At 41.0% G+C, this 18,136-nt stretch overlaps 2 protein-coding genes across 2 annotated transcripts in view; both read right to left on the reverse strand.

The window, feature by feature from the left end:
• Positions 1-5,879, reverse strand: part of ptch2 (patched 2) — a 29,057-nt gene extending 23,178 nt beyond the window's left edge. Inside the window, exons 1-2 of the mRNA XM_020643763.3 lie at positions 5,275-5,879; positions 3,467-3,659 (exon numbers count right to left, since the gene is read on the reverse strand). Coding sequence (XP_020499419.1) covers positions 3,467-3,659; positions 5,275-5,421 — 340 coding nt within the window. The 5' untranslated portion in view covers positions 5,422-5,879. The remainder of the gene's footprint in view (positions 1-3,466; positions 3,660-5,274) is intronic.
• Positions 5,880-16,089: 10,210 nt separating this feature from the next.
• The window catches only part of eif2b3 (eukaryotic translation initiation factor 2B, subunit 3 gamma), a 32,921-nt gene continuing 30,874 nt past the window's right edge, over positions 16,090-18,136 (reverse strand). Inside the window, exon 12 of the mRNA XM_020643758.3 lies at positions 16,090-16,330. Coding sequence (XP_020499414.1) covers positions 16,278-16,330 — 53 coding nt within the window. The 3' untranslated portion in view covers positions 16,090-16,277. The remainder of the gene's footprint in view (positions 16,331-18,136) is intronic.

The raw sequence follows: 18,136 nt of genomic DNA on the forward strand, positions 1-18,136 counted from the left end.
TCATTAGCAAAAACTAAAACCTGTTTTCTCTCATGTTGGATCTCCTTCTCTTTAAACCCTTTTTTCCATATCTGTAAAAAAATCTTCAGATATTATTATAAGCATGCTAAGCTAGCACTTCAGTCCCTATACATTCATGATAAGGTGACTGTGTGTGTAGACTCTTAACCTCCCCCTTTCCTCTCCTTTTTCTTCACAGCCTCTTTATGGGACATGTGGTGCGTCTGCTTTCAGGATAGGCCCTTTCTCACTGCACTCATATTTGGACAGCTTGAGTCTGTGTACATGTCTGTCAAGCCTCACCTAAACTCTGCCAAGAAGGATGAGTTTAGTTAATGTAAGTGTAAACACCACCATTTTTACATGGAGGCCTTTTCTCTCCCCTTCCTTCCAAGCAGGCCTTTGTGAAAGTCTCACAATTTGACACAAGACTTACAACAATGATCACAAACTAATAACAAGAAAGAAATTAAACCTGATTTCAGTATAAAGCAACTAACACCCTAATGTAGTTCTTTGTGGTTAAGCAAAAACATGCAAAAGACAATCTCACACTAGATGTTTGTTCAAGTGAGACAGGCAAAAACACAGGCAAGAAAAAAAAAAAAAAAAAAGTGTCAGCTAGCCATAAAACTTCCGGCCTTTTCCTGCCCCAACCCCCCAAACGTCTCCTCTCATCCCTGTCTTCTTCTTCCTGCACCTCTTTTTACGATCTCCCTCCTTTCTGCTTGTGGACAATACAGACTGAGTCACACGTTGCTCAGCTAACACCAACTTTCACACTATGGGGAGGGGGCTAAAGGAGCATAAAACATACATGATAGCACTTAGTGCATTTACAGAATGCAAACTTTGGGTGAAATTAGAGGAATTAGAGGTGTTTTCTTTTAGGTAGCAAAAAAAAAAAAAACAATATCTGTGAGAGTAATTTAAGTTATTTTGATGGCTGATGTCTACCTTAGATTCTCTCAGTGACTGAGCAGTAAGCCACAAATAGTCCCTAATCCCCTTGTCAGACTAAACACCCTGATACTGAGGCTTTTATTCTCTCAAACACAGGTGCGAGCACTGAAGGCATGATTAACCCTTTTTTACTTTCTAGTCGCATGGCCCCTTTAGAAAGGCGCAACCACCCTTAAGGCGAAATATAAGAAGAAAAAAAAACTCTGCCAGTATAGAACACAGGTACGCTTTACACAGAAACCAACTTCGCCAACTTCCCCACTCTGTTCTGTCTACTTTCCCCACAGACCTGGCTGCTGTGCTCTGCTTCACTGTTTTGATCCTGCAGGAGGGAGGAAGCAATTAAAAAAAAAGCCCTGGTGGCCCGACTTCATAGAGAACGGCTGAGAGACAGGTAGAAATATAAACAGACGTATACACAAAGCACAGGCGGGCAGACAGACGGGCATGCAGTCAGACAGGTGGCTGGTGAAAAACTGTGCACGCTGAAGGTGGCAAAGATGACAAGTTGTGTGTGGGTAAGGAGTGCGGGGGATGTATTCATATATGATGGGAAACGTGTTAAGTGTTAACACATACGGTGTCAATTCACAGCTAGTTTACTCTGAGATAATGAGGAAATACGAGGGGAACGTTTGTTTATGCTGCAACCAGGAAAGACTGTTTCTTTAGATTATTTGTCAAATATGAAGTAAATAGGAAACTTAATTTTCATCTTAGCTGAGATAACATTTATAAACACACAAAACTATCCCTTAATTTGAAATAAGTTGTCTTGACCATTTTATCCTTTTCTCTTCTGGCTTATGTCCATAGTGTATACGTGTGTTTCTCTGTTTTTTTGTGTGTAAGGGAGAGACAGAAGGACAGAGGGAGAGAACTAACCTCTCCTTGTTACCGAACCACTTTACTCTCCATTGAGGCCCTAGCAGCTTTGTCAATGGGCTATTGGTGGAAACAAGGCAGGCAGAAACTTTAGAAACATGGCCACGGCCTCTTAAAGGCACAGCATTCCTTTTCAGCCCCCCTAAACCTGTTCAACTGTCTCAATCCCACAGCCAAACAACTGGCACACAAACATCTAAACATCTCCTTTAAGAGATGGAGCAGCCAATTAGCTCGAGAGGTAATCCTGAAGCTTTTACACTAACCAGAATGAGAGCAAAAGAAAAAAGGGGACCCTGTGGAAATTTAAACGCTTTTGTGCAAATTCAAGCTTCTGCAACCTCAACATAATCATTCCAGGGAATGAATTTACAGATTGCTTCTTTTAATTGTGTCTTATTCAGGATTTAAATTCCTGTGCAAGTGAAGCGCACAGCTTGCACACACTCCTCCCGACACGAGCAGTGTGTGATTTCTCCAACACCTCCACACACACAGCTCCTGTGGGAGCCGCCTGTCCCCCGTCCTCTGTGTGACATGGTGGGCTTAAAAAACCCCATAGAGTCTGTTTATATTCACCAACTGCTGTAGCGCTTTTAGAGTGTGCAAAACAGGTGGGTAAACTTCAGCTGCATTCACTTATATTTTCTCTTCTTGTGAGGAGTAGGAGGAGGAGGGAGGAGGAGAGAGGAGGGGGGGATTTCAGGGAGGTGGTGCCTGCTTGCCTGCCTGCCTGCTTGCCTCTTGTTGAATGGAATCCAAGAATAGTTAGGGACCACACAGGGAGCAGAGGGGGGGAGGGGTCAGAGCCCTCAAAGATGGCTAACCATTCACACAGTCCATCTGCTGCGGGGATCAGCCCCGACACTGAAAGCCTGGGGGTTTAAAAGGAATTTGGCCAGTGTGAAAAACCAAATAAAGCTGCCTCCACTGCTGAAAATGTACATATAATTTAAATCTTAAAATTACATAAGAGCAGCGTCCAATGTAAAGACAGTTTCAACCACTAACACACTCGTCTCTGCTGGATAGTGAGTGTGTGTATGACGGATGAGGGAGAGATTCTATTATTGTGCAGCTGTGTCACATGTGTTTGGGTTTCTCAGGTAAATTATTAAGACATGAACAGACATGAGCTCAAAACATTGAGCTTGCAAGATACACTACATTACACCCATAGCACACCAACAACAAAGAGGGAAGTTATAACTACATCTTAAAGCTATTCAAAACTGTAATTGTTTATGTATAGTCATACTGGTGTGGCAACATTTTAATTGTGATCTGAATTTTGAAATTCCATCCAAAAAATGACTCAAACCGGCTTCTAATCAGCTCCCACAACTCCTCCTAACTTCCTTTTCAGCCAGACAAGCAGCCAGTCACTGAACACCTAGTGCCCTCCCATGGCACTGAGGTGACAATAACATTCATTCAAGCTCCGGTGGAAAATAACCATATCATCAGAATGTTCAAACTAATCTCTCAGCTTAAAATTCTTGAGAAAAGTCAGTAAATCCAGCCATAAATATCAGACAAAACTTGCAGAAGGATCGCTCACGTGCAGAATAAGGGTTCAAAAGGGCTCAAATGATGAACAGAGATGTCTTGAACTCACCTTCCACCCATAGCTGTTCGATGTCCGTTTCGATGGCGGCCACTCGGAGTCCCACAGACAGAGCGCCGAACACTAAGAGTCCGATAAAGAGTACCTTCCCACAATGCCTCTGGATGTGGCAACCCAGAGAGAACAGGAGGGCCTGGAACCTGGCCCGGATCCAAAGAGGAGCTTTCTGACCTACCGCCTTCCCCTGGATTCACAGCATGAGGGAGGGTGAGAATAGGACAGTATGGTTATTATCACTATGTTAGCATACACAAATAGTACATCAATACAGAATTGTCCTTAAAGGCAGGTTCCACAGATTGTCTCTACCTGTGTCTAAGCTGTGAAAAATCTAGACCACAACAACTTACATCCAAAACACCTCATAACACATGCACCTTTGTGTTATAAATTAGATGTTAAGCTGTAGAATGAAGTGTCTTTCTGTTCAACTATAGCTTCATATAACATCATGTCAACATAAGGTGCTAATTAGGAGCACAGCTTTTAATGTCAGAGCTGTGGTTTCAGAATAAAAGCCTCACATCTATCACATGAACTCAGAACAGGCTCCAGGACAAAGTCTGCTATGACACCTCATAGTTGAGATGATTGAATCCTGAAAAATGTGACAAACATGTGTACACATTTTCCGTGTTAAGGGAAACTAGCTTCCAATCAGAGTTAGGGTCCAGAAAAATCCTCACAAAGGCTTTCAAAACTGTTTCCATACATATGAAACAAACCACTGAATTAATGTCATATTCAAAATTACAACTAATGTTGCAGTTTATGAGTATAGATAACAATACTGCCTTTCAAAACACTTCAAATGAATCTGGTTTTAAGTGATTCTTCAAGAGTATCAACACATGTGTACTGCTGTAATAGACTGACACTTAACTGCAACTGTTTTGGAAAGTCAGAGCCTTGCTAAATCACTTATATGCCTGAGTATAAAATAATAACAGGCTGAGCTGAGGAACAAATGGTTTAATCTTGTACCTCTAGATATACATTACATGTCTCCCCCTCTAACTTTTAACTTTAATCTCAGGATCTGTGTTCAGTCCCTGTGCTACGAGCGTCAGTGCAGCGGAAGACATTGTCCTGCTGTTGTGGTTTCTCTCAGCAGTGCTGAAACACGTCCAAGCATCCGGGCGGTCCAAAGATGCTTTGTCAGATCAAACTCAATCAGTGAATTCCTTTACAGGGACCCACCACATTTCCAAACAGACCCCGGGCCAGTGCGCTCTCCGCTGCCTGCACAAAGCCAAAAACACGCACAACACGGCGCGGAGATGGGAACAAACCCCTCACTAACTCTCTCACTCCCTCCCGATGGCTTTAAAAAAAAACAAAAAAAACAAAAACAAGAAATGAATGAGTCTGCTGTCCATTCAAACAAACTGCAAAGTTAACATGCTGCCAAACACGAAAACCTGTGAAGTTGTTGTCGCTTTATTCCTGGGGGTTTTAAAAGTGACACACAAGAGCTAACTTGCACAAGATTTATTCTGGTAAAATTAAAGTAGAACATTTCTGCCGTGTTTACCAGGCTACAATGAAAACCTCTATTATTTTCTTGTAAAATAACGCACAGTTTTATCAGAACCTCTTCTGATATCGCTGTCGACTTCCTCGGGGAGCTGTGGTGGTCCCCGGACACCAGAATGGGAGCTCCCAAACATTCCCACATGGGTACCAAACTGACGCCTAGATATTGGCTTAATGTACAACACTTTCCATTTATGTTAACCGACTGAATGAGTGCTGCCTTCATAGTAAATCCACACTTAAATTGCAAGCGCTTGTATCACCTTTGAGATCTGTTTAAGTGCGAAAGCAGCGTGGCAGTAGCTCGGTCTCCGGAGGAGGTCTGGGTTTTCAGGCGGCTGGGAGCGCGTATAACTCGGGGGTAAATCTCCATAGACGCCGGACCCTGGGACCCCGCGATCCGAGGCCATAGTCCAAAGAGGGTGAACAACAGAGAGGCGACAGATAATCGTTGCGAGTTCACGAAAAGCGACAATAATAATCCAACATAGAAGAGGAGCGCATCCAGCAGAGCCGGCGACAAGTTAGAGGAACCGAGTCTAGTCTTCCGTGGACCCAAACAAGTCTCGAAACTCCATCCCAACATTATGCGCCCAAATCCGTAAAGATCCTCCAGTCTTCATTCGTCCCGATAGTTTGTGAAACGACGTCTCAGAGCAGCAGTAGTTCTCGTAGGAGTAGTAGTTGTAGTTGTAGTAGTAGTAGTAGTAGTAGTAGTAGTAGCCGCCTGTGTCTGAGCCGTCCGTGTCAAGTCTAACTCCCGTCCCGTAGCGGTAACATTTGGAGAAGTTCGCCTCTCGGCAAATCCTGAAAAGGGAGGTTTGATGGAAAAGTGCTCCGGCTCCCATTGGCCAAGGAAGAGGCAAATTACTTTGCAAACATCGCCTATTATTAGCTGCTAAGCAACAGCTCACCAAAGTGGAGAGAGAGGGGGACCACCCAGGCTGCTGCTGCCTGGGCTGGAGGGGAGGGGGAGGAGGGACAGAGGAGGGAGGAGGACGGGGGGAGGAGGGGGGAGGGAGAGAGGAACTCTTTCAATAAACTCTGCACAGCCGCGCACAAGCACATACACGCACGCACACACAGACACACACACAGACACACACACACACACACACACACACACACACGCACGCACGCACGAATACACGCACATGCGCACACGCTCACGCACTCAGCGAGCTGAGCTGCCCGCCTCACTTGCTCTGTGAACATTAATCCCAGCACCCTGAACCCTCCAGTTTGTTAGAAGCTATCACACGTCATCTTTTGATATCACGCACACAAAAGCTTTTCTTTCCTTCAGGTCTAAAGATGTAAAGAAAAATAAGAAGAAAAAAAAAAGAAAAACACGAATGTAATGTAAACGTCATTATTTTTCTGTTCTGTATGATAGAATGACAGATCTGTCAACACTGCTCATATCTCTTCATCACATCTCATGCTTGAAGAGGTTTTTGAGCCTCACATTTGTTACAGTACATCCTAAAAAGACCTTCTTTTTTTTTTGAATCCTTCCAACTCTCCGCTGTGAGTGCACTTTGTAAAAGGCAGCTGAGGAGAAGAAGAAGTAGCCTGGGCCTATATGTGTGCAAGTTTTTAGCACTAACAGCTGTAACCTCAACTCTTGTGGCCATGCTCTAAAGTTAGGTTGATAGGCCTTCTTACACCCTAGAAAATATCACCTTTACCCCTTGTAAAAGTACCCTTAAAAAGATGGAAGGAATTATTCCGCATAAGCATCTTTTTCATAGACACTTCAGAGCTGCATGGTTCAGAGTGACACCCTTATCTCTGAGGGGATTTTTGGAAAGTTTCCACGCCTTGTCATGCATGATTTCATAAGTCAGAAAGAGGTTCACCTAATAAAGAAAGAAGAGTTGGTACTGTATAGGGGCAAAGAACAAACAGAATCTGACCCGATTACATGAATTCTCTGCCTAAATACTCACCTGTGTTGCTGTGTAGAACATTTGTCATGTAGCTAGTGCTAATTTTGGGGCCTTTAGGTGCTAAAGTGAAGTCATTTGAATAAAGGTGATCCTTGAGTTTGTGTCATGAAGCGCGGCTAAAGGTTCTATCATCACCATTAACATGCAGAAAAGGACACAAGGAACCAAAGTGTGGATTAGTGTTAATAGAGCCTAAATATTGAAGTCATTTGTAAATGCCATCCAGTTTATTCTTTGTGGGCTACTAAAATTGAAAATCTCAATCACGTATTGAGTCCATTGTGACATCTGTAAACATCTCATTTTAATTTCCAATAATTAAAGATAAAAAAAATGCCTATAAAGCATATGATTGTCTTACATTATCATGACTTCGACAGATTTGATCAACTCTTACAGTTGTACAAAGTTCTCTGGATAATCTTGTTTAGTACACCACATATACTTTATATACGTCATACAGAATGTTTACAAAATGCACATATCAAAGTTGTTTAAAGATGCAAAGCAGATAGGGTGAGGTGGGATTTTTGTTATCATTAAATTGGCTGTCGGGATAAACGTTAAGACCAAATGTTTACAATAAACATGCATATAGCACATTTCATAAAAGTCAATCAGCAGTGTGTATTAACCACGATCAGCTTAATGTGTTATGTCTTCTTTTCAGCGACAGAAATATTTAAAATCAGTGATGTCTAATTTTAGGCATCTCCTAGAGGAAAATATTAGAATTCCAATTCATTTAGTCTGAGCTGTATGTAGTTGTTCATTTGCATGTTTTATATAACAAAAAACGTGATCAGCTTATATGAAACACTGCGATTCAAACTTAAAACATAGTGACCGTGACAAATTAGTATTAACAATCTAATTATGTTAAAGTTGGGGTACTTTTATCCAAAAACAGAACTCTATTGTGTCCATTTTGCTGCTGGTTGATCAATGTAATGCCTTTTCTTACTCAAGCTCATTATATTAAACCTCTTTGATCCTTTTTGTCAGATCTTGATCTTATTCTGTGTTCCCTTCCTACTCAATGAAAGGTGAGCAGAAATTGGCATTTTGACTGTAAATCATTTCTTCTTAGAAGAAGTCCAAAAAGAAATAAAACCAGAGAGAACAATTTCCGCTGGCTTTGGATCTTTTCAGATCAACACAGGATTTGTCAACTGACTGTATAGTATCTATGTTTTCGAAATATGCAATCCCAGGTTGTGTTGTTAACGTCTTCACCACTACGCCGCAGCGCTCTGCAGTTAAATGATACTCCTATACAGATTCTCCTCCATCTGTCCAAACCGAGGCGACCAGACGCTCTTGTAACCCTCTCACATTTCCAGACCAGTACCAGCCAGCCTGTTTCCTTGGTCTTTGTTGGACCTGGTCTAGTTTTCCTGGACTGGACTGGACTGGGTTGGGTCGGGTTAAGTGGTGCAGGGAAACAGGCAGCTGGAAATGGGAGCTAATGTGGAATGTGAGGAATTGGGTTGTGTGGTAGGGGGCCCCTTCAAGCCTAACAAACTCAGGGAGGTCCGAGGCCTGGTCTGGAGGCCTTGGATAAATAAACCATGTGAGATGACCATGCTTTATGCAGATATCTGCCATCACACCACCCCAGCCTTCAAACACAAACCACCCTAGACCACTCTCTCTCTTTCTCTCTCTCGCTCTAATGTCCCTCCATCCTCTCTTTATCTCCCCTACTCTTCACTTCATCTGATTTTCGTCTTTACACCTCCACCTTTCCCTCTGTTTCATCTGCTTATGTACTCCTGCTCTTCTTCCCTCCCCTCCGTCTCCATTCCTCCATTTCATGTCTCCCCAGCGACTCCATCCATCCATCCGTTCATCCGTGCATGCATGGCTGCCTGTCCGTCCGTCCGTCCTTCCAGGTTCTGCATGTGCTGTAGGCAAAGCTACGGAACCGCTCTGGCATTCGGCCATCATCACACAGCAGCTGAGGCGCCCGGGGTTCAGTCCTGAAGAGTGTTTATTTATCGAAGAGAGAGGGTGGGAGACCACTCACCAATGCATTCGTTCATATTCTATCTTGTGGAATAAAGGAAGATGGAAAAAATAGTTGAAACACATAGAGGGATAAGATATATAAAATAGAGTTGGTGGATTAAGGTGAAATGCAGCAATTTAATACTGTACATCATATGACCTAACATTGATGCTGTGTATCCGACAACACTGTGGCATTGTATTTCACTGTTAAGGTTGCACAATGAAACGGGATATTTAGCACAAACTTGCCTCAAATTTAGCTTCTTTTATTGGTGTAAAGATGAGCTTTTAAGATTAAGGGATTGATATTGTAAAGGACATAAATTTATCTTACTAAGGGGAGTTTAAGGACATACTTTTGATAAGAATTTGAATAGGCAGACCATTTACATAAAACAAGAAGCAAAACATTTTGCATCACAGTTAACTTAAATGTGACATTATGTATTCATGTATCTCATGGTGATGGTAACATCTGAAAATTAAAATCTAACAGGCCTATTCATTTTAAATCTATTTCAAAGAAAGGCACACCTTTGCTCTAAAAGTAGCTTTGCTCTCTTTTAATGTTCATCCTTCGCGCCTCATTAAGTGTGTAATATGATATCACTGTGTCCCGACTGTGTTTGTGTGTTCTGGATATCTAACCTGGATCAAACAGTTGTTGCACATAATTACAGAAACATGTTTTAATGTGCTTTCCAGTGGGTCCAAAATAACATATTCTAAGATAAGTATACCTTTGCACAATTTCCATGACTGTCTGAATGAATCATAACTCTTACACGATTAAAAAAAAAAACACAACTCTTTGGAGCTGTGCCTCAATGAAACCAGACAAGATGGATGAGATGTAAAGAAGAACTGATCTAGACATTATTCCTTATATAAATATATCATCAAAGACCAAAAAATGGAAAATAGAGTGTAGAAAATTATTTGTGAGACAAGTCTTGAATGAAAATAAATACTGTGTTCACATTTAAAATCATCAAGCAATCTGAAGGCAGTTGAGGTGAAAAGATTATAATTCTTTACCATTACACCCTGTGTGTATGCTACTTACCTTTGTTTCAGAGCAAATGACAAGATTTCCATTATGCAAGCAAGTTTAAAGAAGGGGAAAAAAGAGAAAGAATCACAAACACACATCTGGTCAAGTCTTATCCAAATGAACAAAGAATTCTCTTGATAACCAAACAGCATATTTGGCCACAGGCCGACTGACAAGACAAATAAAGCTGCTTGATAAACACAAAGAGTTGCGTTATTTGATGATGAGTGAAAATAAGCAGTAAACTCTGAATAAACCCAAAACTTCAAACTCTTTTTCTGTGTTCAATTCCAAGTTCACAGAGTTCTCTTGCATATATCGGTGAAGCGCGTAGGACTTTTCTCAGCTTCTATATGTAATTACACATTTGTCAGAAATCAGTCAAAAAGGCAAAAAAGTTTTTCCGATAGCAGAGTGACACTTTGTGCATGGAGCTCCTCTGTCAGTCTCAGTTCAGAGCTGAAGCTGCCACCCACAGACTCACACAAGATTAATTATGATAATGCATTTCTTTAGCCCTTTGTCATCGTAATGAATGGTTGCCTTTCTGGGGGAAAAACACACAAAACACAGAGAGACACAGAGAAACAAACTTTTCTTTAAGTCTTTGTTTGTGTGCTTGTAACAGAGGTATTGTCAGACACAGCTAGCAGGTGGTAACGCAAACTCAGACCTGCGGTTTTGAAAGAAAGCAGGGACCCTCACTACTGCGTTGGTGTGTTTATATGTAAAAAAGAATACGAGCACACAGGGCAGAAACAGTGCAGCTTCTCAAACAAACTCCACACTATTGTGTTCTGTTACAAATGACGAACAAACTCATCAAAAAAGCTAGTACCCAAACACTTTGAGACAACACACAGCTGTCTTTCCATCCACAGAAATGAAAACTAGACACATTTATAATCAACAGCTGATCTGTTTGCATTTCCAGCTGTAGATGTTGCAAAGATTCAGATTAAAAAGGTTAGAGAAAAAAGGTCACTCAAGGGTGTAAAGCAGGTCGGTCTTTTCGCCTTCCTGTGATTTTACTGCGAAAGCATTTTAAGATGTGATCCCAATCAACCACCCAGTCAATGTTTAGTTAATTAGCCGGGGGCCTCCACAGTGACAGACAGGGATATCTGGCTCAATGTGTGTGTCACTGAGGTTGTTATCCCATACACGGGATCTGTGTCTTTTTGTTGGCTCCGCAACTGTTGTAACTCTAAAGCTTGTGAAAAAGACTGTTTGTGTGTCTATGTATTCACATGTTTAAGTTGGAGATGGGGTGATGTGTGTGTGTGTTGGGGAGGGGGATCTTGAAAGGTAATGTGTGGAAAAAAAAAAAGAGAGGGAGGGAGGAAATTCATTTGTGGCCGGAGAACACAGAAGACAAATTGAGGAAGTGTTGTGCTAATGTGTAGGGGTCAGCAGCAAACACACAGGTTTCTGACTGACTGCCACTTGGGTGGCCTGTTCGCTTGCTGCCTCTCTCTCTCTCTCCTTTGCTCACCCACGATCAGCCCTCAAGCCATGAAGCCACCCAGCTACTCAGGCAGCCACCCCCACCCCCCCCCCCCCACCCCCCACCCAACCAATAACCCACAGCTCCACCACACCTCTCTGAAAATCTATGTGCATCTGTGTATCACCATGTCTCCATGATCTTACCAGTTCATCTAACAGGATTCATGTTTCTGTATTTTTTGTTTAACCTCCTTTAGGTTCAGTAGAAATTTAGATATCGTACATACATGAGGGTATCTCAGTAAAAAGCATGTGTTAAAGAACTGAACATGTAAAAAAAATAAAAATAATAATAATTCCATGTGAATTGAGAGCCTCATTACATGTTACAACTTTCGTCAGCTATGATGTTTCACACAGTCCAACCCAAGACTCCACATTTTTGTGGCTGAAACTTCAAACAAATGGGCATATGGATGTCTTTTGCATAATTTTAAACACAATTCCCCCAAATTCCAACATGACATATTTGATATCCTAAGAAACAGTGTGATCTCCTTTAAAGCCTTCAATTTATTTGTGATGATCTGGAGCAAAATTTGGCTGAAATAATTAAGTTTTTTTTGCCAATTAACAGGCATTGCTTAACTGATTAAAATTCTATTTGACTTGAAAAGCAAAAGACACAACAGGAAATTGTGTTCCATGTGTTCCTTTGTTGTTCCTGTTGGTCCTTTATTCACATCTCACTTCATTTATCAAAGTTAAGAACGGTCAAACACTTCCTTCCAAACGTTATCGAACTCTGTCTAGATATTCATCACACTTTACTTCGGACGGTTTTCAATGAAAGTTATTACAAAAAATACAATAACCAATCAAACAATTTCATATTTGGGTTACACAAAGTAACTGCAATACTTTTGTTAAAAATACAAAGCTGATTCATTTGTCAATGTGACTATTACCTAGTGCCCCACAAACAAAACTTAACTGGGCAAAGCAGTGTTTTTTTCAGGGCCAGAAACGTTGCAGAAAAAGTTACATATCAGTGATCAGTGGGAAAACATGCTTGTTGAGATTTGAGGAAAATGAACGTTTAATGACTAAACAACCTTTGAGACAGTATCAAGATAAAACGTCCACAAGTGTCATTTGATGCATTTGTCTTGACTAAAGGCACCCAAAGATGACAGCCACTTGAACTTCTTCCAATCCATTTTGGGTCCTTTCCCAGATTCTGAAAGTCTCTCAATCTCCAAACTTCTGTCAACTTTTAGGAAATTAATGTTCTAAATAAGTGATGTCTTTATGATTCACTGTGCACACAGTCACAACGACACTTCACAAGAATCAGAAACAAACACCCTTGAAAAAAACAAAGAAATGTAAGAAAATAAAAATTGCACTGCAGTTTCGCAAGAGCATCTACATTTAATTGATGCTTCATTTAATCCTTGCTAAACAGATCTTGTGGGCCAACGCTAAGCCAGCAAAATGATTAACTAATGATAATCTATGCATGAAAATGTTGTATTTTACAGATCACTTCTCTGTGCTCTGATAGGTTGATTTGTTTAGGATGCATATTTAGATAAAAATCTTAGAATGGTCAGAACATTCCATGAAACTCCACATCTGCAGAGCAAACATTCACGTGTGCACTGAGTGCGCACAGACACACAGACACGCACACACACACAGGTAAGCTTGCCCATATGTGTATGCACACACAACAGCAAACACATGTATGTGCTGGGAAGCAGGCCTCAGCCATCGTGGCGTTGTATTGAGGGGACTCAGGGGTCTTTGGACAAATATACAAACCTTTACCCAAACACACCCGGCTGCCAGATCTCATCATGTGGTTGAAAAGAGAGGTCAGAGTGTGAGAGCGCTAAAAAGGTTAACACAGCAGAGACAAAGAGTATGGACAGAGTCGGCCTTAACTGCGGTTTTCACAAACTTAAAACTCAGGTTACGAAATGTGGTTTTTCATTCCCTTATTTGGACACAGTTTTAGAGTAAAACAAATGAAGCGCCAGTTTGAAAAGCTGTTAAAAAATGTCTGCCGTTCTTTTAACCAAAATTGCAATATAGAGGAAAAGGTGGGGAGATATCATATATTCAATGCAGTGTGATGAAATGCTTAAGCCACGCCAATAGAGTAAAAAACAAGTCCAAAGTTACTTTAAATAAACAGATTACTAAGTAAAAGTAAAGAGTAGGAGTCAAGAACAAATGTTCATTTAAGAGTAAGATCTGTTCCAATGAATAATGGAACAACGCAACAGACGGACAAACACAGGTATGACGATGGAAATGGAAAAGTAGTGAACTTTGATGTATTTCAGTCTGTGAGCTGGGACCACATCTGCAGTAAACAAACTAGGACGACAATTCTGTGGTGGGACCCAAAATGCTCTACAAAGAGACTTTGTTCCCTAAGCAGTTTGTTTTCAGTTGAGGTTATACATTTATGGAACACAATATTGTAAGGAAACAAGTCAACCGAATGGTGACTGTGTTTGCATTGAGTCAGACATTTAAAAAGCAGAAATCTGTGATGTTGTCAAAGTTGTATAAAATTGAATGGACGCACACCTGTTCCTGTGGCACATTGCCACTCTCTCTGTCAAATCCAATATTTAGACACAAGTTACACCAATTTTCAAAAAATAATAATTCTTTGCAACTTCTACAGCTATTAACATGCACGGTGTCCGTTTGTATGCTGTGAGATACGATCACCATCCTGCACCTTCCTGCACGACGAGTTCATCCATTACTCCTATTGAACACATCTTGAATTGTATTGTTTGATATACTGTATATATTATTATTTACTTTACCTTTTCATATTTAAGTCAAATAACATTTGGAGCACTGCTGCTGACTAGTTTTCTTCTATATTCTACGTTTAAGTTCTTTTGTACCTGAAACACTAAGACTCATACCTTGGATATGTAATCCTAATTGGCAAAAAATAAAAAAAGATTCAGACTGTACGAGGCTTAAGTAGCTTTATCCCAAACACACATTACAAACTTGTCATCGTCATCTTTTAAAGTTGCTAATAACCAAATATCTCTTCATACTTCAACTTTCTATAACACATGGAGACATGATAATGGAAGATCCTTGGATAGTGGGTGAAGCTGTCCCACCAAAAAGCTACCTCAACTTTACTGTGGTGAGAAGGTTTTCCTTTTGGTTTTGTGGAAGAAAAAAAAAATAGACAGTACCTACTGGTTTGAGTATACTTTAATTAGTCATTTATCAAGATGTGCATGTTTTTCAGAAATTAAGAGCCTGAATAAAAACTGCTCTCAGAAAATTATGAACTTTTGAACCTTCTCCCAGTAATTATGACATTAGGATCATGTTCTCATTATTACTGGGAGAAGGTTAAAAAGTTGCATCTTTCATTTCCATAATGCATAATGCATGTGTAGAAGTTACAAATGTCGCTACAAGGTTTTTGTTTTTTTTAAATAGTGAAAACTGAGTTTTCCCATAAAGAGAAAAACATCATCAAGTTCTACTTTCGAAGATATCAGGGACGGAAATTAACTCAGAATTTGAGTTCCTGACTTACACTTTAGCACAGCATATTGTCCGTCATTCGAAGCAGTACATACCAGTACTGTCACGTTTAAAGAAATCTCCACACAGATAGAAGGTAGACCACATGACATCATAATCTCTCACACTCGTGTGCACAGACAGCAACATCACATAATAGGGCCACAAGAGACAGTCTAAATGACTGTTTCACAATAGGTAACAGAGGACCCTAACACACACACACACACACACACACACACACACACACACACACACACACACACACACACACACACACACACACACACACACACACACACACACACACACACACACACACACACACACACACACACACACACACACACACCAAGCAGCCCCACAGGCAGACATCCTCGTCCTCTTCCTTCGTGATTCAGGAACTTCAGACCTGTAATTTAAGAAATGTTCTGCTGAAGGAATGCAATAAATCTTGGGACAGCAAAGGCAGCAGAGAGGGGAAGAAGAGGAGAAAAAAGAGAGTAAAGTGTCAGGCGCGACTCAGCTTCCTGCTCTGCCGTGTGAGTGTGTGGAAGGGCGGGGTGTCGGTGTTAGTTGATACAGGATCAAACTGGGTGGTCCAGGGCCTGCACATACACCATTTTTGTGTACAAATAAACTTAACCCCCACGCTATTGTGGTCACCCCTCCCACTGCTTTTTTTTTTTCATTTCTGGTCCTCACAGCTGCACATCGTGCACGTGTAAACAGAGATACACAATCTGACCTGTATTACACTGCGCTCTTCCCTCTCACACTAGAGAAGCGGGGTAATTGAGACCTGCTATTAGGTGTCAGTAACGATCCGATAATAACAAGGTTGGGAAAGCTATTACAAAAATCTAAAAAAGACTGACAGTCAAAGAATCTCAGCCAACTGATGACATCATTGATATCCGCCTATATGCAATTTAGTGTTCTGTTGAGCTGAAAGCTGAAAAGACTCACTCATTTTCACAAAGTTATAAAACATATCAATAATTTTTAAAAATTAAAACACACTGTTTTGTGGGTTAAAGCATTTGTCTTTATTTGGACACAAAGTACAAAAAAAACCTAGGAGAAGATCGTTTAGAACCTTCAGGCAGCATCCAGGCTTTCGATTGGGTAGTCAGCCAGTGTATCCGTTGTCCTCTGTGTTTTGCTGCTCTCTGATTGGTTAGTGAGATGATATTGTTCTGTCTTATGGGAGTTAGATCTCCATCAGCTGGTCCGTTCCAACGATGACCTCGTTAGTCCTCTCAGCTAAAGATGAAAGAGAGAAAGGGAGAACAATTGTATGAATTATCAAAGGCAAGAATGTAAAGCACCCAGGCCAAAGCTCTAAGCTCACCTTTGCCAAAAGCAGGTTTAATCATTAAATACTAGCACTTCCCACAGCCCTATTCAGATTTTCAAGCAATATTTAGTTTGTTACTAAAGATAAGACTGAACAAAAAAAAAATTACAAAGATGTTACTTCCTAACCATGGATAGACTATAAATACAGCATTTGATACAAGTAATAACTGCAGTTACATTCATAGCTCTCAAGCTTTGTCTTTGGGAGCATTTTGGGGTGTAGTTTCTTGCCCAAGAACACTTTTACACATTGGCTATAGGAGCCAGGGACTGAACCCCTAAACTTCCTATTGAGAGACAACCAGTTCTTTACTGAGCTACAGCCGACCTGAACGTTTTCACTAAACATATCTTAAAGGGGATCATCCCAGCTGGATACACAGTAGCACCTTAGTGAACTCAGGTATATCATTAAGGAGAGTTCTTTGCTTACAACTTGATCACAGTAGGGAGACAGAACATGTAGAAAGTACTGAAGGGTTTTTAATGGAATCCTCATTGAGGAATGAGCTAATTGCATACCCATTGTATAAGGCTTTTTTTTCTAGATTTATTTTTGGGCTTTTCATACCTCTATTGTAGAAATAGAACAGTGGACAGAGCCGGAAACTAGAGACAGAGAGAGTAGGTAAGGGTGCGCTGGTGATACAGTGGTTAGTGCGCGCGCCCCATGTATGGAGGCCTTGGTCCTCCAAGCGGACAGCCCAGGCTCGATTCCAACATGTGGCTCCTATCCCGCATGATGTTCCCCACTCTCTCTCCCTGATTTCCGACTCTATCCACTGTCCTATCTCTCCATTAAAGGCGCAAAAAGCCCAAAATTTCAAGAAAAAAAGAAAAAAGAGAGAGTAGGGAACGACCCATGGGAAAGGAGCCACAGGTCTCCATAGCCTCCACACAAGAGGCGCACGCCCCGACCACTCGGCCACCGGTGCACCTGTACAATGCTTTTTAGTGGCAAAATGGATCAACCCTCATTGGTTCAGGCTACATGTAATCCGTGATGATGGAAATTCCTCAACATGGTGTAAACTAATGTCCTGCTGTTAAATCCCTGTGCAGTCACAGCGTAAAGAAGGCACTGTTTAGGTAGTGCATGTAGGTGCCGTAAAGACCTGTTGTACAAAAAAGAGGAAGATTCTGTGTTATGAATATGTATTTATACAAATGTTTTTTTTAGACTTTTCACCATCAACACATGTCGATATTTTATCGTGTCAGGTTGAATTGTTTTTCTAAATGCTGCTTTGACTTTTCTCCGTTTCATCTCACAGTGTTGGCATTTATCATGCAGGTATCAAAAACTAAAGGTAAAGTCCTTAAACGTACATTTTCTGTTTGTTGTTTCCAGTGCATGGATACACAAATGTGTGTGTATGTTACCTGTTCATCATTGACAAAGCTCATTTCCTGAGTGTCATTTGGATTTGTAGTGCTGTTAAAATGCACAGTTTGAGTCATGGCTAGCTGAGGAGAAGAATAGGTATATTATAAAAAGCCTCTTTTTGGGGGAGGTGTGGGTTATCTGAGAAACCATCCTATCCGTGACAAAAATCAGTGACACAATCCAAACCGTGAGATTTTTACCACTTATGCTCTCATTTATTTCAAATCATTTACAGAATGTTCAATGTGGGAAATCTTAGGTCACTCTGACCGCTACCGCTTGGAGTGCCAACACTTTCTCGCTCGACCCAGCTAGGAGAGCTG

The sequence above is a fragment of the Labrus bergylta genome, chromosome 4, assembly GCF_963930695.1.
Source record: "Labrus bergylta chromosome 4, fLabBer1.1, whole genome shotgun sequence".
NCBI classification, from domain to species: Eukaryota; Metazoa; Chordata; class Actinopteri; order Labriformes; family Labridae; genus Labrus; species Labrus bergylta.